The following is a 27,569-nucleotide window of genomic DNA, read 5'->3' as shown; positions in this document are numbered from 1 at the left end:
TCTAGTTTGGAATGCAGAATTTGCCATTTCTTTTTCTTAGCTTGGCCTGAGCATTACCCGATCCTGATTGTCTGCCATTTTAGCCCCGCCCCCATTGATTAACATGTTAACCACGCCCCTTTGTATGCCATGTTAGCCCCCCCCCCCCCCCCCCCAACTTAAGACCTAGTTGCGCCCCTGTATGGCCTGTTGGTGCTTTCACTTCTCTTAGTGTTCATGTCTCTACACCACCTTCCCGCTTAAGTGTTCCCTCCATCTGTACTTTGCTGGTATGCTACTTCACCGTTATGCAAGTTAGTGCTTGCTGTTGACATTAGCACAAGGTTTACTTGCAGAACAAATCATACATTCTAACCCAAAGAGTTCAAACTCAACCTGTATCTTCCATATTGATAAACTGGATGAATTATACTACATAATACCTGTTAGTACACCTGTTATTTGCAGCAACTTGTCAAATTTAGTGCAATATAAAATAAGCTGTTTCCAAAGGGATAGAACCCAGAACCCCTTCTGTGCACCCAGAATTGAAAAGCAGCACTCTACCCTGCGCTCACCCATCCCCGCCCTCGTTATAGGAGGGGCAACAAGAGCCGCCCTTCCACAGAGCAGTACAGGAGCCATGCCCTCTCTGGCGGAGTACAGAGGATTGCGGGAGTGCGGCCGCTGTGGATACTGCGGCGCCACCGAGGGCAAGGTGAAATACGGTATGGCGGCATATAGTTCACTGAAGCGCCGATCTCAGTCCGTTTCGCATTGTTTACGCAATCGCAGGGATCCTGTCCTGAAGGTAGGCGCATGGGCCGCATTCCTGCCTGCGTGACCGCTAACTGCTATAACAACCCCGCAGACAGACAACGGTCTTCCGCAGCAAGTACAGCAGAACAGACCATCACCAGTCACGGCGCACGGCTGACGCTGCCCTCTGCGTGCTTGTGTCATCTGTTTACTTCCGGGTGTCCCTTGCTCTGTTGCACGGCAACGTGATCGTGTTTCAAATGAGAGATGTCTAATCAAACAACGTGATCCATAACTATGTTCTAGGATTGTGCTAGTAGTGCTTCAAATTGGGAAGGTACTCAAAGTACTGAAAACATGTTCTTTCATTTGAAAGGGAGCGTATCAGCACTTCTCATGTAGTGCGCAGTACTTTAATGAGACAGTACTGACACTTCTCAGTAGCAAAAAACGGTGAGCTAGTGCGTACCTGCGCCTTTTATTTTCTGTTTCAACTGCTGGCTAGAAGGAGTCCTTGGCAAATCGTTCCTCCAGTTTTTTTTCAAAGTTGCATTTGTATGGGGTCACTTTTTCCAGAGAAAAATATTAGCCATTTGTTGACGTTTTACGATTGTGCATAGGTTCAAAGTGCTTTTTTCATATTTTTACTGTTTTAAATAGGTACTGATGAAGGGGATTGCTTGGGGGATTTTCCTAATTTTTGTACCCACTGGGACATTAAAATGCTGGTCGTGACGGTAAAAAAAACAGCCAAGTGGCCTACCTAATGGTGCGTGTAACTATCACATGCTCCACAGTGTCTTCTGTTTGCTTCAAAAGAAAGTTTCACCTGTCCAATCGCCCGCATTTAGAGGGTGCCATTATCCTTGGGTTTTGTTTTCATCCTATAAACAAGCAAAATGTCTCCAAGGGACATAATAGGGATCACCATACTGAATACTTTTCTCACCATTCAAAACATATTTACAGTGTGTCTACGTGTGGCACTTTGACATAACTCTCACGTTTTCGGAATGCTTGTGTGTGACATTTCATGTTTTTAGCCAGTGAACCATCATACTAAGTGCCATTTTATCTCGAATAGAAAAAAAGGAGTTATGGCCATGTGGCAGGAGACATTTTACAAAGTAGCCCTCTTTGTGCAATGTAATAAATAGCCTAAAAACTGAACTAAAATAGATTCAATGGTCTTCAGGACCGATATGAATCCCCACCACATGCTAACCACATTTATAACCTAATTCGTAGACACACACAGAACCACATACGCTACATCAAACAGGAGAACAGTTTCATAGAATACACATAGAAATCATTTTTTGATTCATATGTGACATTTTAATCACAACTTCTTAAAATGTCAAAGAAAAGGAAGAATAATGATTAACAATGGCCATTATCAGTTTCAGAAGTGTGGTCAACCTCTGAACACTGAGCCATGCTGCCTGTAGATAGCAGTATTATATGTGCTCCAAGTCATTGCTGCAAGATACATAACAGAGAAATCAAGTCTTGTAACTTTGCAGGTGCGGTCATTCACTTCAATCTCAAAGATAAAGTGCAGGTAGCCATTGCACGATACATACCCATTCAGCTGCATAGTGCAATATTGTTAAAAGCGTTTTAGAATTTTTTGTTACTTCCCAAACAAACTGATTTCTGTAAGTTTGTCCACAAATTGAATCAAAATGCTGCCTTTATTGCTTAGTAGGTAGCAATCCACAAAAAACAAAGCCTTCCCACTTTGGCCTCAAATAGGGTATTTAAAGAATGCACTCCTCTCAGGCAAAATGCTGAAACTAGCAACATTTTACAGCATACATAGGAAAAAAGGGATACTTACAGCTTTAACCAATAGTTCTTGTTTCTAACTTGAATATACTACATCACCCTATAAATTGCTTGGTCTCTCTGTATGTATGCCATCTAATGACAGATTCGTTTTGCCTGACCCATCCAGACTTTTATTTCTTTCTCTTTGCTGTGCCCCCATGTAGACTACATTTTTACAGTTAGTCTCTTATTACCTCTCTTACCCTTTCTGTCTCATACAATTTTTGAACTTACTGTTATGTCTCCACCTTCTCCACCTCGGGAGTAATCCATGCAGCCGTCGTCCTTTCGGTAACTGCACTCTATATGCAGCAAATCAAATCACACACTAACATATCATAAATAGGGCCCCCGGTTTATGGTATTTATTTTTTTGACATTTCCGTCTGTATTTATCCATATTTATTTTTTGCTAATTTTATCTGTAATTATCCATATTTATTTTGGGTTTTGTGGCAAAATGCAGCTGAAAGTAGTACGTGTCTATGTTTATTTAACCAATAAATATGCACTCCTGCTTGAATGCCTGTCAGATTTTAGTGACAAGACCACCTGCAGAAGATAAATCAATGCACTTAAATGAAAATATGCACATTTCAATATCAACCTTGTGCATATCTTCTGGTGTTACAGCGTCTATATTAAAAGTCCTTTCTTTTTTAACCCCCTCACCTGTTAATTCACACAGCTATTGGCCTGGCAGACAGTATTTACAATTACTCAAAAAGCAACCCCATTTCGGTTTTTATCCACATTTAAAAATAAATACAGACAAGAAAATAAATGTTTTCTGTCTGTATTTTTTTGTAAAAATCAGTAAAAACTGATAACAGGGAGCTTTAATCATAAAGTTACTGCTTACCCTCACTCCTTCTTTAATCTCTTATTATAATATCAAGTTCCTTCCAGTGAGATATTCAACCTTGAACTGTGCTTCTGTTTATGCCACCACTTCTTCATTTCAACTCTACTCCTCTAGTGTTGCATATATACTACTGCAATTAATGCAAACTTCCTCTCATGATTGTGTGGGAAGCTCTTCATGGCATATTTGAGCAAAATATGGGTTACTGGGCATCACACCTGCAGTTTGGAATGTGCCACTTAACCAAATTGCTTGCTATATTCTGATGTTTTTCTACTGTGGAATAGGCCATCATTCCTATGCCATGGTGCATGCATGGCCTTTCAAATGGAAATCTGGATCTGCCTTTTATTCACACATGCTGTGCCCACTACCACTAGCAGAGCTTCATGCTCCCTATGAGTTACACCATGTCCCTGGTTGGCCAACAAAGTATGATCTGACCCTCACTACAACACCACAAGCCTAGCCCCTATAATGCAACTCCTTACCGTCATCCTTTCCTCCGAAGGGAAACCAGGTCTCTTCTGATGCACATCACAGGTCACACCTCCTCGCACCAGCATTACCAGTACTAAACCCTTTTAGAACACTGCAGTGCACATGCACTGGAGAGAAATGCTGTTTAGCAAACACTCACTATACTAGTTTCAGAGGGGTGTCATTAGACAAATTAAACGGTTACCATGGCAATATTTAGTTTTAACTTGTGACTTGCAGGTCACAAGACTGAAGCAAAAGCTAATAAATAACACAGCATGAAAGAAGATGCTGCACTACAGCTGTGGGGTGGAGGAAAGAGGTGGCAATGGAAAAAAACATGGGTAGCGAAAGATAAGTTGAAAGAAATTGGACTGTTATTTAGAGTGGGTGGCTACTCACCTCAAGGAACAATCACAAGCCTTGTCAGCTGAACCATCAAGGTCACTAAATTAACCTTAACTCAAACCCTGGTAGCTATGCCACAGAGCAGACACGCTTAAGTTACGGTACTATTTAAAGTATTTATGCAGTACCAAAACAGTAATAAAGTCTAAGCGCAACACAATAAAAATTCCAAATGTGAAAAAATAGAGTAATATTTAATATACAAAATGACAAAAAACCAATAAGGAGAACCGGAAATATGATTTAAAAAAAGTTTTAAGCAGGAATATCGCAAAAAAAGCATAAAGTGACAATGATAGTTGATGGTCATGGTAGACTGGGACATAGCGCTGACTGCAGTGGAGCGTTGGTCGGATGCACCAATCAGGTTCATCTTCGTCAAAGATTTTGGATTGTGACTTTAGTCCGTTTCGTCCCAATCCGTCACAGGAGTACACTTCTAGGCTCCCCATGACCTCAAAGGGGCACTTAGAGGCTCACACAGTGGCAGTTAGAGGCCAACAGTAGGGTACTTTCCAGGTCCAGTATCACTTGTCTGATCGGCTGTTGCAGGAAAAGCCCTCTTATAGCTTGTTATGTCCATGTAGCTTTAGTAGTTAGCCTTTTTGACCCTCAGTGTCTACTTCTTTGTCCTGGCTACAAAAGGGAGAGCAAGTCTACTCTTCTAGCCTCTTCTCAGGTCTAAGACAGCAGACTCAGTCCTCTTCTGACGTTCAACAGGTCCAGGAGTGTTCTGAAGTGAGTGCCTGTAGATGCCACATGTATGCCTGCCATAAGCTAGTAGTGGGTAGGAATGACTCATGATATGCCCTAACCAACAGGTAAACGTTTCTGGGGGCAACTCTACCCACTTTGGGCATTTTCAAGGTGACGGATGTCTTCGGCCATGCTCAACATGTGCTCTGGGGGCTGGAAGAGTGTGCTGGAAGTGTCCTATGGTACTCGTGGTGCCGTCCCACATCTAACACTAATATCCTGTTTGGGGCATCCACTGTACCCACATTAAACCCAGAAACAGGAGTCTGCTAGAACAACATAGGGTTTCCAGCAATCAGACAATCAATACACTAAAACATTTTGGCATCCCAATTCCCTTATTCTCAAGGATGCCCCAAGGTTTATATGTAAAAAGCCACAGGCTGAAGCCTGGTAGGACAAAGCAGGTCCTTCAGCAACCAGACCATGGATGCACAATATTTGTGTTTACATTCTGTTTACCTTCTTTTCAGTGGTGGCCAGGGTTACATGTAAAAACTCAGAGGCACATGACTGGTAGGAGAAAGCAGGTTCTTCAGAGATCAAACAATGGATACACAATAATTGTTTTGTTTTCTTGTTTCCCTTCCTTTCATGTGCAGCCTCATTGTTATATGCAAAACTCAGTATACTTTTCAAGCAGGATTTGACAGTCAAGCAGGATTTAACACTGTAATGTCATAAATGCCAACAATGATGCTCACAGACCCACCCTGCATAGTCTGTCTGCTTCAGAGGAGTCATCTCTGCCCATTTAGGTCAGCCTTTTGGTTGCTTTTGGGAGGCACCTCACACCTTTTCACACTCCTTCAGATGCTAGTTACTGGCTGGCAGAAGTGGGAGAGCAAAGTTACCGTCCCTTAATATTTATTAAAAACCCTCCTACCACCACTGAATTTTATTTTTAATAACAATTAAAAATAGTTGTTTAATTACTTTTCTAGCTAATCACATTCATGACATACAGTATTAGCATTCTAACCTTAGTTTCTACCTAGGGCAGTTAGGCCTCATAGTGAAAAATAGCTTTTGGGTGCGAGTAACTGTAAGGACATTACATTTGTACATGTCTTAACATTTCTGCATGTCCTACTTTTAAAAAACATGCACTCTAACTTGTGGGCACAAAGGCCAACATAGGGGAAACATATTAATCCTTAAAAGAGAGGCATAAATCTGTCAAAAAGGTTAATTTTAACAAATTGAATTCCAGTTAATACACTGATAACAGAACATAACAAGCACACGTTCACTCAAGGGCATCTTGGTGCTGAATGACAGATGTTTATTGTTACCAACCTCAGTGGTACTCATTTTATTGACCTTAGAAGGATGAAAGGCTAAGTGGACCCACCGGGATTTAAACATGTGACCATGAGGTCGAAAACAGGCCCCCAAAGTAGACCCATTAGTCCACTATGCCACCAGACCCGATTACCGTCAGGATACCTTGCACTATCACTGCAGTGGATGGCTCAATAGGTGCTGCATGCCACTAGTGACATTTAACTTGCAGACCCCGGTACATGTTGTACCGTATACTATATGTAAGCTAAATATGCTATTTAGGAACATGCCAATACGACTGTTGAAAGTGGATGCACAGGCTACTTTACCACTGGTTAACAGGGTTAAAGTGCACAGAGTTTCTAAAGCTGGCAAAAATAAAGGGTCCAGCAACAGGCGAAAAATACTGGGTGGCCACTCAGAAAGGAAATTTTCCAACAGAAGTGATAAAAAAGCAAATAAAATAAAATAAATGAGAGGCAAATGCAATGAGTGTGCAAGAAAGGAAAATGCAAAGAAGAAAAAAATAAGCAGGGTAAAATGACATCTGGAAGGAATAAAACAATAGAAAGAAAGAATAGAAATGTATAAAAGTGAAGGGATAATGCAAGAAAGTAAGGAGGACGAAAAACTTGTTTGGGGGACATTTCAAGCGTGCCTTCATAGAAAAGGTTTGGATCACATGCTTCTCTCACTCATAGAGAGCAATATGATTTAAAGTGTTGGATATTTATTTTATGGCTATTCCCTTGATGTTATGTGGAAATACTATTTCACATCCTGCAAAGAACATACCCAGCCAAGTGCCCTGTGAAAAGGTAACCTGCCACTATGAGGCCCACACTCAGCATTGCTTTAGCTCTAGGACCTTTGTGACTCCAGAATTCTCCGTGACATCAGGTTGGTTACACCCTTCTCTTCCCACCACTTTCTCCACAGTGAATTGCCTGTTGCGATTACCTTGTGCTTGCCACCTACCCGTGGACTCGCCTCTCTTTTGATATCAGCTGACAGCTCCTGCGGCACGTCAGGAGTACTCTATTAGGCTCATAGTTCAACATTGTGGCAACAGACAATACCATCGACTCACTGTAGCTGTCTAGAGAACATTCTTGGAAGCTGCAGAGAGGAGATTGTGGATTTAGTGACAGAAAACTCATACATTGAAAGTAAGAGAAAGGAAGAGGATGGGCTGGGCGTGGACATGCAATGAGAAAATAACTTTTAGTGTGTGCAATCTGATGCCACAGACTACAGTGAGAGTAAGCTTGCCAGGGCTTAATTTGAGCCAGAGGTTTCCGGAGCTCGGCACTAGCACCTAATTGTCAATACCAGCACTTATGACCGTCTGCCACATGGTGGCACTGTTCGTCTAATTTAGAGATGAGCACGACTTAATACAATACATATTAACAATTAGTAATACCTTCCGGCCAAGCCATTTTATAGCTTTTTAGGGGGTGGTAGTGGTGGTGGGGGGTTATAGGCGTATGATGGTTAGTAGTTATGTTGGTACTGTCATTGGCAGGCTGGCACAGGCAATGGGTGGTGCAAGCTGCAGATGCCTCCTGAAGAGGGCCCTGCCAGTTATTGTTTTAAAAATGTAGCACTGCTGGCTCAGGTCCTAGCTGCCAGTCTGAAACTGCAAACACCAGACCTCTGACCGCAGCAGACATTAAGACTCTGCCAACCCACTGAAGGGTGACAGTGAGCTCCTAAACTGAAGCAAATGGAAGGAGGAGAAGTGGATGGGTATCCGTGTAGAAAAAGGAAAAGCCTTTTAGTGTGAGCCATGTGCCATCACAGTGAGAGTGAGCTGGCTCAGGCCCTGGCTGCCTATCTGAAACTGCTTACTCGTGACCTCGCACCCAATTAGTCAGTGAGGCAGAGGGTTACTGGTAAGCAGATGTAAGTACCGTACCAGTCTTTTTCATAGACAGTGCTCTGAATCTACATTCAGCTTTTAATCTAAATATATACGTAATGTTTGTTTAATTTAAAGCAGTATTACTAACATCACATACGAAGCCAAAGGAGATACTTAGAAGTTCTATTTCCTATGACCTGACAAAAATGCATTTTTAGCATTATCAAGAATTCAGTGTATTGAAACACCATAAGTAAAATAGAAAAAACTTTAGAGGGGGCATAGTGGTGTACACATTTGGACATTGTATGCAGTTGTTTACTGATACTCATGGCTAACCATTTTTCAGCTCTGGTGTTGTTTTGTTCGTGCTACATGGTTTCTGTAAGGTCCTCCATGTTTCCTTAGTCATATTTTGGTATGTGGGCTAATATTGGAAATTAGAGGAAACAGTGGCGGTTATGAGTGCAGACAGATGTTTGAACTACATTCTTTCACAATCCTGGAGACTTAGTGAGAGAAGAGGACTTATTCAGTGGACCCATGCCTGGTCTTTGGATGCTCAAGTGAACTGTCTCTCTGCTTCACAGGCATTGGCCTGCAGGTGAGCTCCCTGCACTTCTGTGAAGTGGGTGAAGTGAAATCATATAAGAAGCAGGAAAGACTGAGAGGCTACCGAGTGCTGAGTTCTACAAACCTATTTTAGTTTATCCTCGCTGAAGGATGTAGCTATCAATAGTGTCGCAGATGCAGTGGCACTGGAGCCAAAAAGGCTCAGGGGCTAACTATATTCCATCTATCACTGTAATTTATTATCCAGCTCATTGCTAGGGTGTCCGTTCGTTATACTTACCTGCATTGTGGACCAACATTCCCTTGCCACACCACTTTCTGAGCTTCTGCACCATAACTTTTGTGTTGTTTTTGAAGTTTGTGGACGATGTATAGTGATCATGATTTTTCCTCTCGCTCTCTCTTTTGGGTCTACAAGTATAAGTTAAAGAATAGGCTCCCAGGTCCCAGAATGTAAGAAGGACAATTATGTTATCAACCAGATATAGGTTATTGACCGTATATATTTACTTATGGAGTATTACATATGTTTTAAGGCTATTTCTGGGCTATAAAATTGCACTAGCGACATTTTGATTTTAATAGTGTGTGTGTGTGTGTGTGTGTGTGTGTGTGTGTGTGTGTGTGTGTGTGTGTGTGTGTGTGTGTGTGTGTGTGTGTGTGTGTGTGTGTGTGTGTGTGTATGTATATGTGTGTGTGTGTGTGTGTATGTATATGTGTATATTTCTCCACAACTTGTCCTGTCACAGGGGGAACTCTTATTAGCTGGTGCCACTGTCGGGACCAGGGCAGTGTCCCGTTAAATATTAGCCGCAATATTTCAAAGAATGATGATGGCACTCCACTCAGTAACTTTTCAAAGCACACACAGACCCCCATATTGACACGTGTATTCACGAACACCCACAAGACATAACTTGATGTCGGGGACCATGTAAACTGCATTCAAACCTGCAGCAATGTAGAGGGAGTGAGCTGCACAGCCAGGCCAGGAAACATAGGGTTAGAGAAGGGCTTGAGAGATCATACACATGCACACACACAAATGATGGGCTGAAAGTAACTAAAACCTCCGTGCACGGTACTCTGAAGTGAGACACGCCGGAACATTGGGGAGAGAGCTGGTGACAAGGGCACTCAGCCCTAGAAACAACTAACTGCACAAGACACGATTGTGGTACGGGGCTGATTGATCGCTCCACTTGCTCGCTCCTTCAATAGCTGGCACCAAATGTCCTTAATGGTTTCGCCGCTTGACGCTCCCACAGGACTGCCGAGAACGGCCCATCGGGGCGGGGAGGAACATTTATCTGCGGTGCCGGTTAATTGCAGTTTTCAAATTGGAAGCCCCTGATGAAGTGATTAACATCATGAAACGCGTTGGGCAGATTACTGTTGGACTGTGCTGACATGCAGCTTCACTTCCTTCAAATAAAGAAAGGTTTGGCAGAAACTTACCGAGTGGTGGGCTTTTTAGGTCTCGCCTGTCGATGCGCATGCGCATCGAGCAAGCGAGAGTATTGCGACTTATCCACTCTTTATCTACACTGCAAGGAATCGTGGCGATTCCTTGCAGTGCCCGTGACTTTTAAGGTCAATGCGCATGCGCATTGAGCTTATGTGCATGCGCATTGACCTTAAAAGCGCGTGCGCGTCCGTCTTTGTTTACCCGCTCCGCCCCCTCCCGCCGTGTCGCATTTCTCCTCCCCCTCCCCTCTCTTCCTTCCGTCTAACGCCGTCTAACTTCCTTCCGTGTAACATCGCCGCAACGGTCACATCACTCGTCTTTCCTAACACTAAGGCTAACCCTCCATCCTCCAAGCCCACCCCCCCCTCCCCCGGTAAGACTCCACGCGGTTTGCGTCCCTCGCGCAGCTCACCCGCTCCGCCCCCTCCCCTTCCCGCCGTGTCGCAGCCTACAGCAAGACTACGTCTCAGTCCGCCGCGAGCCATGCTCATCTACCGGGCTGCAGGCACACTGATCCTGCCAGTCATTCCCACAGGCCGGTCGCAGCTCCCTCGGTGCCGCCCGTCCTCCAGCTGCAGAGCACAGCGTCACACGTATCTTGTGTGTGTAAAGGTGCCCCTCCGATCCCTAATATAACCATTTGAGGGTAAAGGGCTTCTCTCGGGTCACCATTTAGAGGTTAGTGGTGCCGAAGTTTAATTTTAGATAAAGAGAGGCCCCCAAAGATAAGGCAGTCAAGGCGCCCCCAGTGACCCGCTCACCGCGATGAGCCGCTTCCGCTCTTCACTCACCGGTTCAGGGAACGTTCAGGAGCTTTCAGGGCCTCGGGCGCAGGCCTCCTGACTACGTTGTTGAATGTGCCTGCCATCTCCATCAATCACCCCCTGTGTTCCCCGGCACTCTCCACTGTTACTGGAGGGACACACGGGAGATTGTGTGGCTCACCGGTCTTCCCCTTCGCTCTGAGTCTCCGCTGCCACTTCAGTGCAGTGATGTCAGGTAGAGGACCCTTGCCAGGCTCACCTCCAACACAGTGTCTTGGCTCCCTGGGGGCTTGCAGTTCTCCGCCACCCTCCCGATGCTGCAGCAGGTCCTCCGCGTCGCCCCGGCAACGGGCCCTCCACCTACGCCCTCTCCGACGCCATCTTGATTCCACGGCGGCCACCAGTCTGGAGTCTGATTCACGGCAATCCTCACCACTGGGGTATATCCCTCGCAGCGCCGACTGTTCCGCTGATTCCCTCAATCATTGAGAATTGAATCACGTGTTTTGGAGGTGGCAAGCGCTATGGATGCGCTCTCCTCAGGCTGTTTGGAATGCTTTTAAGATGGCAGCCTCACAATGGTCAGTCAGACTTCCAGCTGTCCCGCAGTCAGCATTTCTTCAAAACGGACAATGCGGGCATGTTTTGAAAGGTGCTGTGTTCCAATGCAGTGGGTCATCTGCCAAGTCAGATGATAGAAGCGTGGGTCCCGACATTTAGTCGTGAAGCTCCCAAGCAACACAGAGCTCTACAGAGCTGCGGCCATCTCACTCACCCTCAACCCCTCACTCACCCTCACTCACCCTCAACCCCTCAACATCAACCCCTCACTCACCCTCACCCTCACTCACCCTCACCCTCCCTCACTCACCCTCACTCACCCTCACCCACCCTCACCCTCACTCACTCTCACTCACCCTCATTCACTCTCACTCACCCTCACTCACCCTCACTCACCCTCACTCACCCTCACCCTCACTCACCCTCACCCTCACTCACCCTCACTCTCACTCACCCTCACTCTCAGTCACCCTCACTCTCTCTCACCCTCACTCTCTCTCACCCTCACTCTCACTCACCCTCACTCTCACTCACCCTCACTCTCACTCACCCTCACTCACCCTCACTCTCACTCACCCTCACTCACCCTCACCCTCACCCACTCACCCTCACTCACCCTCACTCACTCTCACTCACCCTCACTCTCACTCACCCTCACTCACCCTCACTCTCACTCACCCTCACTCTCACTCACCCTCACTCTCACTCACCCTCACTCACACTCACCCACCCTCACTCACCCTCACCCTCACTCACCTTCACCCTCACTCACCCTCAACCCCTCACCCTCACTCACCCCCACTCACCCTCAACCCCTCACCCTCCCTCACCCACCCTCAACCCCTCACCCTCACTCACCCTCAACCCCTCACCCTCAATCCCTCACCCACACTCACCCACACTCACCCCCACTCACACTCACACTCACCCACCCTCACTCACCCTCACCCTCACTCACCCTCACTCACCCTCACCCTCACTCACCCTCAACCCCTCACCCTCACTCACCCTCAACCCCTCACCCACCCTCAACCCCTCACCCTCACTCACCCTCAACCCCTCACCCTCAACCCCTCACTCACCCTCACTCACCCTCAACCCCTCAGCCTCACCCTCACTCACCCTCAACCCCTCACCCTCACTCACCCTCACTCACCCTCAACCTCATGCTAAAGATTTACAAAAAAACCCATAAACAATTCTAAAAGCACTAACTCTAATGCTGCGAGACCTATTGCATTTCTAATGCTTGTTTACAACAGGCAACATTTGGAAATGATGTTTGGCGGCTTGCCTGAGCCGCAGGATAGAAGCCCGGCTGCCGTTCTCGGCAGTCCTGTGGCAGCGTCAAGCGGCGAAACCATTAAGGACCTTTGGTGCCAGCTATTGAAGGAGCGAGCAAGTGGAACGATCAATCAACCCCGTACCACAATCCACTGGGATATAATGAAGGAGCAATTTTGAATTTACAGAACTGCATCTCACTGGAGTTTTAACAGCGGCACCACAACTCCCAGGGGCCGCTGGGGTGGCCACACCAGTAGGGACGGGGAGGAACATTTATCTGCGGTGCGGTTAATTGCAGTTTTCAAATTGGAAGCCCCTGATGAAGTGATTAACATCATGAAACGCGTTGGGCAGATTACTGTTGGACTGTGCTGACATGCAGCTTCACTTCCTTCAAATAAAGAAAGGTTTGGCAGAAACTTACTGAGTGGTGGGCTTTCCTACAACAGGCAACATTTGGTGATGATATAGATATATATATATATATATATAGATATAGATATATATATTTATTTGTTTGCATGTAGGGCATTTTAGCCAGCACTCTTCATGCATTGGTCTATAAATGTGTCACTCCCAATTTTAATCCACCCGCTATAGCATACAGCAAGTGGCATAGAGTTAGCTCACTTCAGCCATTGCATACCTCTCTGTGAGTGACAGCATTCTATTCTTGTACTATGTACACAAAAAAGTAGTCCACCATTGTCATGCTGAATAAAATATAGTTTTTGTAGTCATAAAGCATGCATTGCCATATTAGTCCCTGGCACCGAAGGGAGCTACTCTGTGTATCAAATTGTACCAAATCTCGGTTATGTAAATGGGGGGCTGAGAAGGAACAGCCGGATTGCGGTGGTGTCTGACTAATGCACCCCGAGGGCACCCTATACCTCTGGTTACATTGTATGGGGAGTCGAGGGCTTTTTGTGCCTCCCACCTTCCTCAATTTTTATGTTATGTTATGTTAGGCTCCATTTATAACCCTCACAGCTACTCGGAAGTGTCCCGGCGCGGATGCCAAATAGTGAACAAGGAGAGGAAGGATGGCCTAATGAAGGATTACTTAAATAGCAGAGTTTTTAACTGCTTTTTAAACAGCCTAAGGCTCTCAGTATTACAATGTCTAAAAGGCAAGGCATTCCAAGCCATGGCCGCCTTAACCGACAGGGAGCTGCCGCCTAATCTGATCAGGCGATACCTAGGAACAACACAAGGCATTGGCCTGTAGATCGCAGCTGTCTAGTTGCTACGTAGAATGAAAAACATCTCCTAAGATAGTGAGGCCCTGTTTAATAGAGGGCGCCATGAACAAGTGTGAGAGCCTTAAGCAAAACCCGCTGCTCAACCGGGAGCCAATGTAGATCACAAAGGTTCTGACTAGCGCTAGATCTGCCAGGCACACCCAGAAACACTCTTGGGGTTTCCATACGTAGTAAAACCTCCATGCATTGTTGTATGAAAATGTTTTAAAGGAGCCAATGGAGAAAGGGCAGGTATGGACCTCCCAGGTTCAATTTGAGAGGCTGGCAGCTAAGCGGCATCTGCGAACCGTGATTTTGTCCCAACCACACACCCACACCGCGTGGCCTAGCAGGCGTTGCAGCTGCGGGTATAAGGGGCAAGGAGGGGCAAGTGCAGCACCATTTAACCTGCACCAGAAACTCATTAGTGTTTTCTGTAGGCCGGTAGATGGTATAGAGTTGCCAGAATGGTAGTCCTTGGGATGCCTCCCAGCATGGATACTGAGGGGCAACTAAAGAGCTTAAGGGGACAGTTGCAGAGCAGACATGGCACTTGCAGCCTGGGCACAGCCTGAGAAGGCTGCGGATGCCACACATGGGTAGCAAGGGAAGCTTAGAAACTGTGTCTCGAATCGGAATAGGCTTTCACACATAGAGCACGGACATGAACCTGGGCAGGATGGTGCTTTTATTGAGTGATTTATGGCATTTACAGTCTGGTGCATCTAAGGTACCACTGAACGATAGCTAATCTTTCGAGTGATTCTACAGTTGTCATCAGTACATGATTTATGGCACATATCAATGATTGATTACTGTTGTCATGATTTATGACCCACGTATAAAGTGTACTGCTCATAAAACTGCTGACTTATATCACCACCCAGCTGTTGGTTCATTATTCAGGAGCGAAGGAAGGTGGGTGGCCAGAAGCCAGAGGGCAGCGCATAGCCCGGCTGGGGCACCCTTGCCCTTACAACCCCAAGTGACGGCCAGCACAAGTAAGAACAGTGGGGTGGGAAGGAGGTGGGAAGTCAACAGACAACAGAATAGGTCAAATAAAATAAATAAATAAAACCACTTACCTTGCGCTCGCCGCATCGCAGAGTGCAAGTAAAAGGTTGTATTTCTTTTTTTATTTAATTTCACCTATCGCGTCGTCTGTCACCTTCACCCTGCCTCATCCCATCGCTCTAAACTGTGCTGGCCGCCACTGACTACCGCTGTTGAGGCATAAAAGTACTTTTGTATGAATGTGTTCCTTGTGAAAGGACAGAATGATGCATTGCCGCCAAGTTTCACAGTTTCCTGTATGTTGTGCTACTCCAGTCTAGGTTTTTTTCCCTTTGAATACTTAAACTTGTAGTCCTGGTTTATAATGGTATAAAAAAGACTACAAGTCCCAGAATTCAAAGCAATAATCTGTCCTGGAGCAGCACATCACCATGCATGCTAAAATTATAGAAGAGGAAAAGTGGAAAATTAAAAAAAATAATTGGTAGGATGTTTTTCTCCCATTGACTTTTATTGAAGTAGGGAGAAGGCGCGGATGGAGGCTGCGGAGTTCCACGCCTCCACTTTGCCTCCCGTGACCCAGGGACTGTAACCCCGCCCCTCGAATGGTGGACTGCAAGATCGCTGTGTTGAAACGCCGCGGCCACGACGGGGGGATGCCGCTGCTCTGGCGTCTTTTGTGCGAGCTGAAACAAAAGATCACAGCATATCGTTTAAGGTTGTGAGACGCCTGCTACAAACCGCCGTGTGTGCCGCAGTATATTTTTTCTTTTTGCAAGTTGCTGCTCGATGCTGCTCGATGCTTGATGCTCCCCGGGGTCCTAGGTCCTGGATCCCGGCACTGCAGCCGGCATTGCTGCCTCCCTCAGGTTGCTCCAAACTGCCTGCCTGTCTCGGTCACTGCCTCGGACACTGCCTCCTTCCTCGTTACTCATTTGCTCATCTGCTCACCTGCTCGAGGTTGCTTGCTCGAGGCTCGAGGCTGACGGCTCACGGCTCACGGCACACGGCTCCAGGTATCTAGGGGTAGATTTCATCGGGGGTTTTTTCTATAGACTGATGCCTGCCGAGTGATGTATTGAATCATTGCTCTGCGCTGCCCTGCTGATTGTAAATCGGGTCTGCAGCTACAGCTACTGGGCCTATGCTGGCAGCATCCCTGAATCTATCGTTCTGAGCCTTTTGAGCCTTTTAAGGGAAGAAAAAAAAAGACACCCCCTGGCTGAAAAAAAAAAAAAAAAAAAGGATTCTGGAGAAAATCTTTTCCTCTAGCACTGGCTTGTTAAGTGGCTGGTTAAGAGAATCGAACCCGCAGCGCCAGGAGCAGAAACGGGTCTGGTGGGGAAAGAAGCCTGCACAGGGTTTTTTTTGTTTGTTTTTTTTTTGCTTTTTTGGACAAGAAAACTGATGGAAAAATTATATATATATATATATATCCGTGAAAATGGGCAGACCTCAAAGGGAAGGCGAGGAGGTTGTGAAGACCAGCAAAGCCGAACTGGCTGCCCGTCAGAAAGCGAGAACGCGCCTAGCCCAAGCTAAAAAGTCCTCTCGCAAGGCAGCCAAGGGGAATGATCGAGGCAAAGGTAAAGCTGGAGGGGAAAGCTCAGCCGGGGATACGCTACCGGAATCTTCAGAGGATGAATTGCCTACTCCTCCTAACCCCAAAGAGATAAAAAAGGCTAGGATAGACTTGCAAGAGAGCTATGACTTAGTGGTACAGTCAGATCAAGAACTTGAGCTAGAGCCAGAGCCAGAGCCTGAGCTGGAAGTAGAATTACTGGCCGGCACTGTAGAATCAGCTCCGGAAATGTCGCCTCAAGTAAGAGAGGTAAAAAATAAAAATGGTAAAGGAGGAAAGGAGGTTAAAGACTATCCTCTTTTTGCGAAAAAAAAACACTCCAAAGTCTCTCTCTACGCAGCCCTCCGTTGCCGTAGCTCCAGCCACTTCATCAACCACAATACCTTTATCAGCTTTATCAGCCAACATTGCACAATCTAATGAACTATCTAATGACTCGTCCAAAGTAAATTGTCATGACAAGATGCCTGTGCCTCTTCTTTTAAGTGCTTTACAACCTTCTAGAAATACACTAGAGTCTCTGAATGGGGCGGGTCACACGCAAATCTGTTCCCCGTCTTCAGCTAAACAAAGCGAGGTACTGGGAGCCCCAAATACAGAGGGGGATAAAGTACAGTTGTGTTCTGGCGAGAATAATTCAGGTGCAACAATAAATCCTTTAGTAGGGGGAGATAATTTTGTAAGCTTAGAAGAGAGTTCAGAGGCAAGATATCAGCTGGGTATCCGCGAAATGTTGAACTTGATTCTAGATGAAATTCGAGAAATCAAACATAACCAGCAAGTGGAGATAGCTGCCCTTCAACTAAGAATGGATAAATTCGAGGAATCCATGCTGGGAATCCCAAAAAGACTGCAGGAGGCAGAGACAAGGATCTCTACACTCAAAGATCAAATGAACCTGGTTGCCGGAGAGTCAAAGGAGGCAGCGAAGAAGAAGAATGCCCTTGAAAACAAGTTGGAGGAGCTTGAAAATCATTCTAGAAAGTCTAACCTAAGGATCGTAGGGGTTCCGGAAGGAACAGAGGGCTCCAATCCCGTTCAGTGGGTTGATTCTTTTATTCACCAGACAGTCCTACCTGAATTCGAGGGAGATCTGACAATAACAAGAGCCCATCGTGTCCCGGCTCAGCGCTTCCCTAATTCTCCATTTCCAAGAACTATTCTATTGAACTTTGCTGATTATAGGATCAAGGAGAAGATCCTATCAAAAGCTTTCCAACATCGTCAATTTGCAGTATCAGAAACTGTAAAATGCAGGATCTTCTCTGACATGACTGCAGCAGCGGCAAAAAGAAGAAAAGAATTTGTGAAAATCTTACACTTATTCAAGGCAAATGGCGCTCAAGCCTCAATCGCGCAGCAGTCAAAATTGAAGGTCCTGGTTAAAGGAAAATTCTATTTGTTTACGGACATAGATGAAGCTCACTCTTTTCTGGAGGAGATTTCTTCAGGAACTAGGTCGGAAAAGGGGAAAATTTAACTTGGGCCTAATTTTGCTTATTTTTTTTTTTTCACTTGCATGAATAATGTATACTATCTACATGGGGCGGTAACGGATCCCTGGGTTACTAAGGGTGTAACAAAAGGACACCCAGATCAGAAGGAGTGGGAGGAATGTGGCCAGCATGGAAGGGAGGGGGTCTTCCACATTCCTGGGGAGGGTGGGGGAGGGGGGGTAAATGCAGTAAAAAAGAATATGAGCATTGGTTACTTCTCTAATCTTAGTTTTTCTAATAGGTACGCAGCTGTGATAAAATATTCTTTCAGATGAAAAGTAACACTTGTAATATCCTGTCAATCAATGTAATGGAATGTTAAACAAACAGAAGTATGGGGCATTGCTGAAATGGATAATTTTTATTAGACCTCAGGTGGTCTTCTTTCAGGAGACTCATTTGAAGTCTAATAGTCCGAAGTTGTTTATTCCTAGTTACTTTTCTAAAGTATTTTTCTCATCCGCAGGGGTGGCCCAGAGAGGGGTTGCTATCTACCTCTCAAGGGATCTTGCCTGGGAAATTCTCCAGGTCCATAGAGACGTTAAGGGCAGGTGGATCTGGGTGGCTGCCAAACTGCAAAATAAAATTATAAATTTTGTCAACTATTATGGCCCCATCCACGACGATATTACCGGTCTGTCAGAAATTTATGAATCTTTGAGGGGCGTTCCAGGACAGATAATTCTAGGAGGAGATTTTAATTTTATCCAAGACCTGTCAAGAGATACTTCTAACAAGAAAAAGAAACAGCTAAAACCCAAAACAAAATGTTTTTTTGAAGCACTCTTACGTGAATATCAATTAAGGGATCCGTGGCATTATAGAAATCCTGAAATTGAATCTTTCACATGCTATTCCAACCGGTTCCGCACTGCATCCAGAATAGATTTTTTTTTAATATCTAGATCTTTTTTGATCTTAAGAGCTGTGATTGGATGCAATCTATTTTCAGACCACGCTAGAATTGAATTAGAATTAGAATTGGGAGGAGTGGATGAGACGTGCCCCAGGTGGCAGCTGGACCGCACCCTCTTACAGAATCAGGACTGGGTTTCACAATTCAGAGATTGGATTATACAATACTTTGTAATAAATGATAATACAGCTGAACCCTTTTCTGTTTGGGGCGGATTCAAAGCTTCAGCACGCGCCCAGATTATTGCATACACTAGCGCTAAGGCAAACGAAAGAAAGTTAAAAATAGCTATGCTTCAAGCAGATGTAGAGAGGGAATATGCATTGCAGCTTCAACATCATTCAAGCAAGCTAGAGCAGGCTAAAACTCTTCTTCGGGATTATTTTGTCGCGGAAGAAATTAACAGCTCGAAAGCCTTTCAACAAAAGGTCTATGAAGACAGCCAGTTGGTAGGGAAACTATTAGCTAACTCTACCAGAAAAAAGCAGGAGTCTTCACTGATAGGGAAAATTCGCGATCCCCAGAGTGGGCTGGAGGAGGAGGATAGAGACAAGATCTCAAAAATCTTCCTGGATCATTTTGAGAAAATCTACTCTACGGAATATCAGGTAGAGGATATAATGATTCAGGACTATTTTGCAGATATACAAATCCCCAAAATCTCCGAAAGTCGGATTAATCAAATTAGTCGGGAAATAAATACCACTGAAATTCAAAATTGCATAAAGGCAACCTCAGGGGGAAAAGCTTCCGGCCAGGATGGATTTCCAATAGAATTTTATAAGGTTTTTTTGGAGAATTAGCAACTCCCTTGAAAAAGTTATATAATTATATTAGGCTAGGCGGGTACGTCCCTTCCGAGTTTAAGGAATCTACAATTATATGCTTTCTTAAAAAAGATAAAAATGTGTATGATGTTAATTCATACAGACCGATTAGTTTACTAAATTCGGATTATAAAATCCTTATGAAGATATGGGCTGAGAGATTTGTCTTTGCTGCTCAGGAGGTCATTCATCAGGACCAGTCTGGGTTTATTGCAGGTCGCTATATGGCAGCAAACACTGAGTTCCTAATACAGGCATTAGACTACTTTAATATTAATTCGACCCCAGCCTGTATATTGATGATGGACGCGGAAAAAGCGTTTGACTTAGTGAATTGGGCTGCATTATTCTACTCTCTCGGTCAATTTGGTTTTCCAGCCTCAATTATTAAGATGCTTTATAACATCTATAAGGGAGCATCAGCCCAAGTAATAATCAATATGAAACAGGCTGGTAAGATCAAGGTAAATAGGGGCACAAGGCAGGGCTGCCCGTTGTCCCCGTTGCTTTTTACTTTTTTTATCGAACCTTTAGTGATTAGGATTAGGGACAATGTGGCTATTCAGCCCCCATTAGTTGGCATGTCCAAATTAAAGTTGTTTGCTGACGATATTATTTTATATCTATCACCCATAAAAGAAAATATTGAAAATTTGATGAGAGAGTTCAATAATTATGAAAAGATAGGGGGGTATAAAGTAAATCCATAAAAAACAGAGATTCTTGCATTAAATACTGATCCTCTTTTTCTCCCTGATGATCTGCAGGCCCAAGCTGTAAGAAATGATCCAATTAGATATCTGGGCATATATGTCACCACTGAATATGATATGCTCTATTCTATGAATTATATCAGGATGAAGAACAAAATCCAGAGCCTTTTAGATCACTGGCTTCTTCTCCCACTATCAATTATAGGTAGGGTCTCCTTGATCAAGATGTCGGTGTTGCCTTTACTTATCTTTTTGTTCAGTAACGTGCCCATTAAAATTAATTTAACATTTTTTAAAGAACTCGAAACAATGCTGAGAGGCTTTATATGGGGAAAGAAAACTTCAAGAGTTAAACTTCCAGTATTACAACTTCCAGCTGAACAAGGAGGCTTAGCTCTACCTCATTTAAGGACCTACTATGAAGCTGCATTTCTTGATATAGTGGCAGGATTATTGAGGAATAATCAAACAAGAGATAATTTTTTTCTTACAAGAATGCTACAAGAGATAGACTCTCAAATTCCAGTTTTTTTTAAAATCGCAAGGCTCCCAAAGAGGTCTAGATACAAAACTTTAAGAGAATATGCCTTAAGAATGTCACTCCTTTTCAGAAAACATGGCACTAATAGCTCTCATTATCTAAGCTTGAAAGAATGTATTCAAATAGGCCTCCCTCTAAGCCTGAATCGTATTAAATCTTGGGAACTTTGTGGCTTCCGAGAGCTAAGACATTTTGTAATCCAAAACAGGGTAATTAGTTGGCAGGAGGTAACCGCTAGAATAAATGGTTCATTACATCCGACTTTTTTTGAATATATGCAGATTGGTAATTTTATTAGAAAAGAGATAAGTGGCCTGTTTAATCCCCCTAATAGCATATTAATAGCCTTGTATGATAGAATGAGTGTAGGTATCGGATACTGGTATAAGATGCTTCATTGCTCAAATCAAAATGTTTTAGTAGACAGTCATCTTGAGAAAATAAATCTAGCTACACAATGTAACTTTTCCATAAAGGATTGGGAGGTCATTTGTGAGTTGGGGAATAGATCATTGCGAGCTGCCAACTATAAAAGGATGTGCTTTCTGTCTCGCTGGTTAGCATATTATACACCGGAGGCTTTGGAAAGGATGTTTCCCGGAACTGAGAATAAATGCTTCAGATGTATGGCTAGTAGCCAGGGAGGATGGCATCATATTTTTTTTTCTTGCCACCAGTTAGAAACTTTCTGGAAGGGAATATTTGCGGATATCGAACAGGCTATTGGGAAATCTCTTTTACCAACAGCAGATGTAGCCTTATTCGGTATATCCAAAGATAGGAGTAGGTTTAATAAAGCAGAAGAGGTATTTATACTTATTTCCTGCGCAGTTGCTCGCTCCTTAATTCTTCAAAACTGGAAGTCCTGCGAGATTCCGTTACACTTAAAATGGTTCATCAAAATGAGGAGAACATGTTATTTTGAAAAGGCTTATGCGGGTAGAGTGGGAGCTGTTGGGAGATTTGAGAGGAACTGGAAATATTTTGAGGCTCTAGAAGCAATAAAGGGAGGTTGATTCGTGAAGAGAATTGTGAGGGGATGTTTCCTCATTTACAGCCTATTATCTGATTTCCAGGACATTTACATGTACTAGCACCTTTTTCCATATCAGATTGCACGTTGCACTTTTAAAGATAGTACTCTTTTGTACTTTTGGTACTTTTGCATTTGCACTTTATTGCAACTATGTACGTTTTTGCTGATGCACTTTATAAATTGCATATTTTGCACTTAATGTCCTGGGGGGGGGGGAAATGTTTAACTCTGTAATAGGCTAACTTTTTCTATCACGATGAACCCTCCTTTTATCTCCGCATATTGCTTCCAACTTTTTAACTTTTTTATCTCTTGTTTGTTATTTGAGGATTTTGTTCGAAATTTAGTGGAAATTTGTGATTTTTGAATTCCAAAATTTGCCATGTTTTGTACCTTTGGCTCACCTTTTGCTCTATTCAATAAAAAAGATATATAAAAAAAAAAAGACTTTTATTCAAGTAGAGGCAATTTCAGATGGGAGACAGTCAAATTAAAGCCTTTTTCGCCTTGAAAAATCGGGAGTCTCCCGCCTGCATATTCTACTCTACTCTGGCGCCGTATGTATGATCCCAGTGACAAAAATAAATATAGGGAACTCACGAAGATCTATCATCGCCACATTATAGCTGAGAAAAAAGCTTATTATGACAAAAGAATTGAGGACGCGACCAATAAAAGTAAAGACATTTTTCGCATTGTAAAAGACTTTATTTCTCCCACCTCGATATTACCATCCCACTCCCACACGGAAGTATGGGTTCATCAACTTGCTATTTTTTTCACCTCTAAAATTAAAGCTATTCAAGATTCCTTTCCCTCTCTGAGTTCATTATCTGTATCTGAGCACAGGCTCTCTCGGCCCCCAGCCTTGGTAGTGGAAGGCCCCTCTCTTTGTGAGTTTCCTCCTCTGTCCCTACCTGTTTCCCTTGACCTTCTCACCCAGCTCAAGTCTGGCTCTCCGCAGGATCCCTGTCCTGCTAAATGCCTCGGAAAAGTTGTACCTGCCTTGAACCCCTTGTTTAACTCGGTGCTCAACATGTCGTTCAGCACAGGGGTGGTTCCTCAGGCTTGGAAGCATGCTTTGATCCTGCCGCTTGTCAAGAAGCCCAATCTAGACCATCTAATCCACGCTAACTATAGGCCGATCTACCTTCTCCCGGCCCTGGCTAAGGTGGTTGAGAAGCATGTGCATATCTCCCTCTCTGACTACATTGAGAGAAATGACATCCTCCATGATACTCAGTCGGGTTTTCGTACCAACATGAGTACGGAGACCGCTCTCCTTGAAGTCACTGATGCCATCCGGGAAGTTTTGGATTTAGGTGGAATGGCCATTTTAGTTATGCTGGATTTGTCGGCGGCCTTCGACACCGTTCCCCATGACGGTCTCTTTTTAAGACTCTCGGAGATCGGATTGCGTGGACTGGTGTTGAAGTGGTTCGAATCGTTCTTGGCCGGCCGCCGGCAAACGTTCTGGGCGCCACCTTTCTCCGCTGATATGCCGCCATTGGAGGTGGGGGTGCCTCAGGGCCCTATCCTGAGCCCCACCCTTTTTAACATCTACATGGCCCCTCTGGCGGCAGTGGCGGAGTCGTACGGTGCCCAGATCGTATCCTACGCTGATGACACCCAGCTTCTTTTCACCTGTACCAAGGGCTCTGACTTTGATGGTATGCGGATCAGGGATTGTCTGGGAGCGGTCTTCGACTGGTTTAAACAGCACAGTCTGAATGTAATTCCGATAAATCGGAATGGCTTTTCTTTGGCTGCTCGCTGGATCCGAGATGGAAGGCCTGGTGGCCTCCTGACATGTACCCTCCGGCAGATGTCTCTTCCAAGTCGAAGAATCTTGGCGTCCAGATTGATGATGGCCTTTCCTTTGGGCCGCAGATTCGCGACCTCACAGGGAAATGCTTTAGCATTCTAAAAATACTAAGGAAATTTCTTCCGATCTTGTCCATTGAGCATAGAAAGATCACAGTACACGCGTTGATTGGATCTCGCCTAGATTATGCGAATGTGCTCTATCTGGGATTGCCAAAATTTCTTCTTGCACGCCTTCAGCTAGTGCAGAATTCCGCTGCAAGGGCCATTTTTGGCCTTCACCGAAGAGCGAGTGCATTGGAGCTGCTTAAAAGACTTCACTGGCTCCCTGTCACGAGACGGATTGCTTTTAAGGCGCTGACTCTCGCCTTTAAGGCGCTCCATCTTGGTGGGGCCAGATACATCAGAAGGCGTCTTACCTTCTATTTGCCCTCCAGAACTTTGAGGTCGGCTTCTTTGGCCATGGCTTCGGTTCCTCCTATTAGACGGGCTAGAATTGGAGGTCGCTCCTTCCGATACTTGGCACCACGATGTTGGAACTCCCTGCCCGTCTCCCTTAGGAAAATCAGTAATCTACTGATTTTCAGGAAAGAACTGAAGACTTGGCTTTTTACCCAGTAAATGTTTTTCTGCCTTCTGCATCTGCCCTGGTTTTTTTTCTCTCCTCGGGTCTTTGTCAAAGCGCCGGGACACTCCATGGAGTAGCCGTGCGCTATAAAAGAGCCAAAATTAACATTAACAAAATTAACATTAACATTGGCATGTATACCCAAATATACCTCAAGGTGTCTTCCCCTCATGATCTCTCACTACTCAGCTCTACTCTCAACGCTATTCACAACTTGATGTTAGTGCACCAACTTATTCTCAATCCCTCCAAAACTGAATTCCTCCTCTTATCTAGCTCTCTCTCCCCGCCTCCTGTTCAACCCTGGTTGGATCAGTTGAATCTACTCAACAGCAAACCAATCATTGTGGACTGCGCTAAATCCTTAGGTGTCATACTTGACAAAAGACTCAACCTAATCTCACACATCAGTTCCATGGCTAAGAGCGCATGTTATCAGCTGCGCCTTTTATGGGGGATTCGCCGGTTCTTCCCGGAGAATGACCTAAAATTCTTGGTCCAATCGCTAGTTCTCTCTAGATTGGACTATTGTAATTCTCTTCTGACTGACCTTCCCAAATCTCACCTCTCTCCCCTCAAATCTGTCCTCCATTCAGCAGCTCACTTCATTTCACGGTCCAAACGAAGTGACCACATCACTCCTATCCTGTCTTCTCTCCGATGGCTTCCCATCGAGGCTAGAGCTATCTACAAAATGGCGTGCATCACCCACAAAGCTTTGCACTCTTCCTCCCAGTGCTACCTGGCGAATAAAGTGAAATTGCCTGGAGGCTCAAGACTGTCTCGGAATGCAGAAAAGTTCCTTCTTGAGCCCCCCTCCTTCAAAAGGGAAAAAATGATGGCACAATCGTTCTCAGGTAATGCGGTGAGAATCTGGAACTCGCTTCCTCCTTCGCTCCGTGCCATCACCTCCATCCAGATCTTCAAAGCAGACCTCAAATCTCTTTTATTCCAAAGACACTTTCAGAACTAATTCCCCCTTCTCAGACCCCACCAGGAAGTTCTTTAGTCATTGTAAATGTGTCACATATATTTATATTTTTGTTTGTACATCCTGTGCTTGCTGCGTTTGATTTTGTGTTCCGTTTGCCTGCGTTGTTTTGATTCTATGGCCTGCTACTTTTTGCCAGGAAGTTCTTTAGTCATTGTAAAATTTTGTCATTTATATTCATATTTTTGCTTGTACGGTCTGTGCTTGCTGTGCTTGAGATTGTGTGCCTTATGCCTGCGTCGCTTTGATTCTATGGCATGCTATTTTTTTTTGTTCCATTCCTGTAACAGTTCTATCATGTAACGTAACTGGTTCTATTGTACAGTGCTCTGACACCTTCGGGTAAAGTCTGCGCTTTATAAAAATGCATTAAATAAAATAAATAAAATAAAATAAATACTGTTGTTTTAGACATGTTGCGGGACGAGGAGTTCTGGTTTCTTCCAATGGAGTGAGCACAAAGAGCCTCACGGGCGTTTCATGCTCCCCTACTAAATGTGAGAGAACGCCCAATGGATCCATGGCATGCCCCGTCCTCCTTATCTTAAATTCTTTCTCCTGGGTCCTCCCTTTACTTTGTAATTAGACCCGTTGCTGCCTCTCTCTTAGGCTGTCGAACTGACGGCCCCCTGCCCTCGCACACCTTTGACTCTCCCATAATCCGATTTAGATGCACTTTTACAGGAGCACCCATTGCGCACACCAGGACAATATCCTTTGTTTGTTACTCCCACGAGATTTATTAATCTGCCCAGGATCACTGGATGTTGATCCATGTCGAGATCCTCCTTCTAGGCAAGCTGATACCCCCCCCAACTTTGTAATTAGACCACTTGCTTCCTGTTCCGTAGGCACCCGACCCCGCTGTTGATGCGCTTTTACCGCTTTTACCGTGCCTGGCCTCCGTAACCCACCTCTCTGTGCCTACTCCGACCCCCCCCGTTGGCCACCCAAGCCCCATGTTTGTGGCAAGCACTGCAACTCTCACTCTCCACCACTCCTGGATGTGCTCTTTCCCACACCTTGTTTCACTACTGCTGCCAAATGACTTTACGCAGGGGGCAGTCCTCAATGCGCGCTGCTGCGAGGCCCACCAGGTGGTACCTGGGCTAAGCAGGGGTGTGCAACCGCGCCCTGCCGCTCAGCTCAGATGTAGAACACCCTTCACCCAAGAGTACCCAGACCCCACCTACTTTCATGCGCTGTTACTTTTGCCTCCTAGCCTCCCCGGACTGCAAGCATTCTCATCTCCATGTGTCCCACAAGGGATCTCTATCTATCCCAAAGGTGACTGTCTGCCTCACCCGAGAAAACTACCTCCGCCCTTTCTAGGATTGCACCCTGTATAGCGCCCCTCTCCCCCCCCCCCACCTATCCGATGGCACTGTGATCTGTGCTGCGCCCTCCCTGTGTGCCCTTACTACTAGAGGACCGTCAGCGAACCCTGCAGCTGCCCGGACATCTATCCTTCTACCTGTGTTTGGTACTCTTTTGTAACATGCACCCGTCACTTTTCTCTTGTAACACACTGTTTGCTACCTCTTACATTTTGTTTGCTTAAGATACTTGCACAAGTGCCACCATTGCCTACGTAACGTTTGTTCTTGTGCTTTAGTGTCTGCCATTTATTGCAGTATTATACCTCTACTTGTACTTTTTACGCTTTTGTAACTTGCACACGTCACTTTTTCCTCCTGTAATGTACTTTTGCTACCTCTTGTATTTTGTTTGCTCACAATTGTCACTTTTGCCTCATGTAACTTAACGTTTGCTTTTGTAATTTGTTCACTTGTAATTTTCTCCTCATGTATCATTTCTGTTCCTATTGTGAAGCGCTCTGACACCTTCGGGTAAAGTCTGCGCAATATAA

At 44.8% G+C, this 27,569-nt stretch overlaps 1 protein-coding gene across 2 annotated transcripts in view; it reads left to right on the top strand.

Moving 5' to 3' along the window:
* The first annotated feature begins 589 nt into the window (after positions 1-589).
* ATE1 (arginyltransferase 1) overlaps positions 590-27,569 on the top strand; it is a 513,860-nt gene continuing 486,880 nt past the window's right edge. Inside the window, exon 1 of one of the 2 annotated variants that reach the window (XM_086922952.1) lies at positions 590-707. In XM_086922952.1, coding sequence (XP_086779078.1) covers positions 623-707 — 85 coding nt within the window. In that variant the 5' untranslated portion in view covers positions 590-622. The remainder of the gene's footprint in view (positions 708-27,569) is intronic. The other variant, XM_086922953.1, reaches the window with a different exon arrangement.

This window comes from Lissotriton vulgaris, chromosome 5 (genome assembly GCF_964263255.1).
Source record: "Lissotriton vulgaris chromosome 5, aLisVul1.2, whole genome shotgun sequence".
Taxonomy (NCBI): Eukaryota; Metazoa; Chordata; class Amphibia; order Caudata; family Salamandridae; genus Lissotriton; species Lissotriton vulgaris.
Note: the sequence above shows the minus strand (reverse complement) of the source record. Positions and strands in the feature narration are given on the sequence as shown.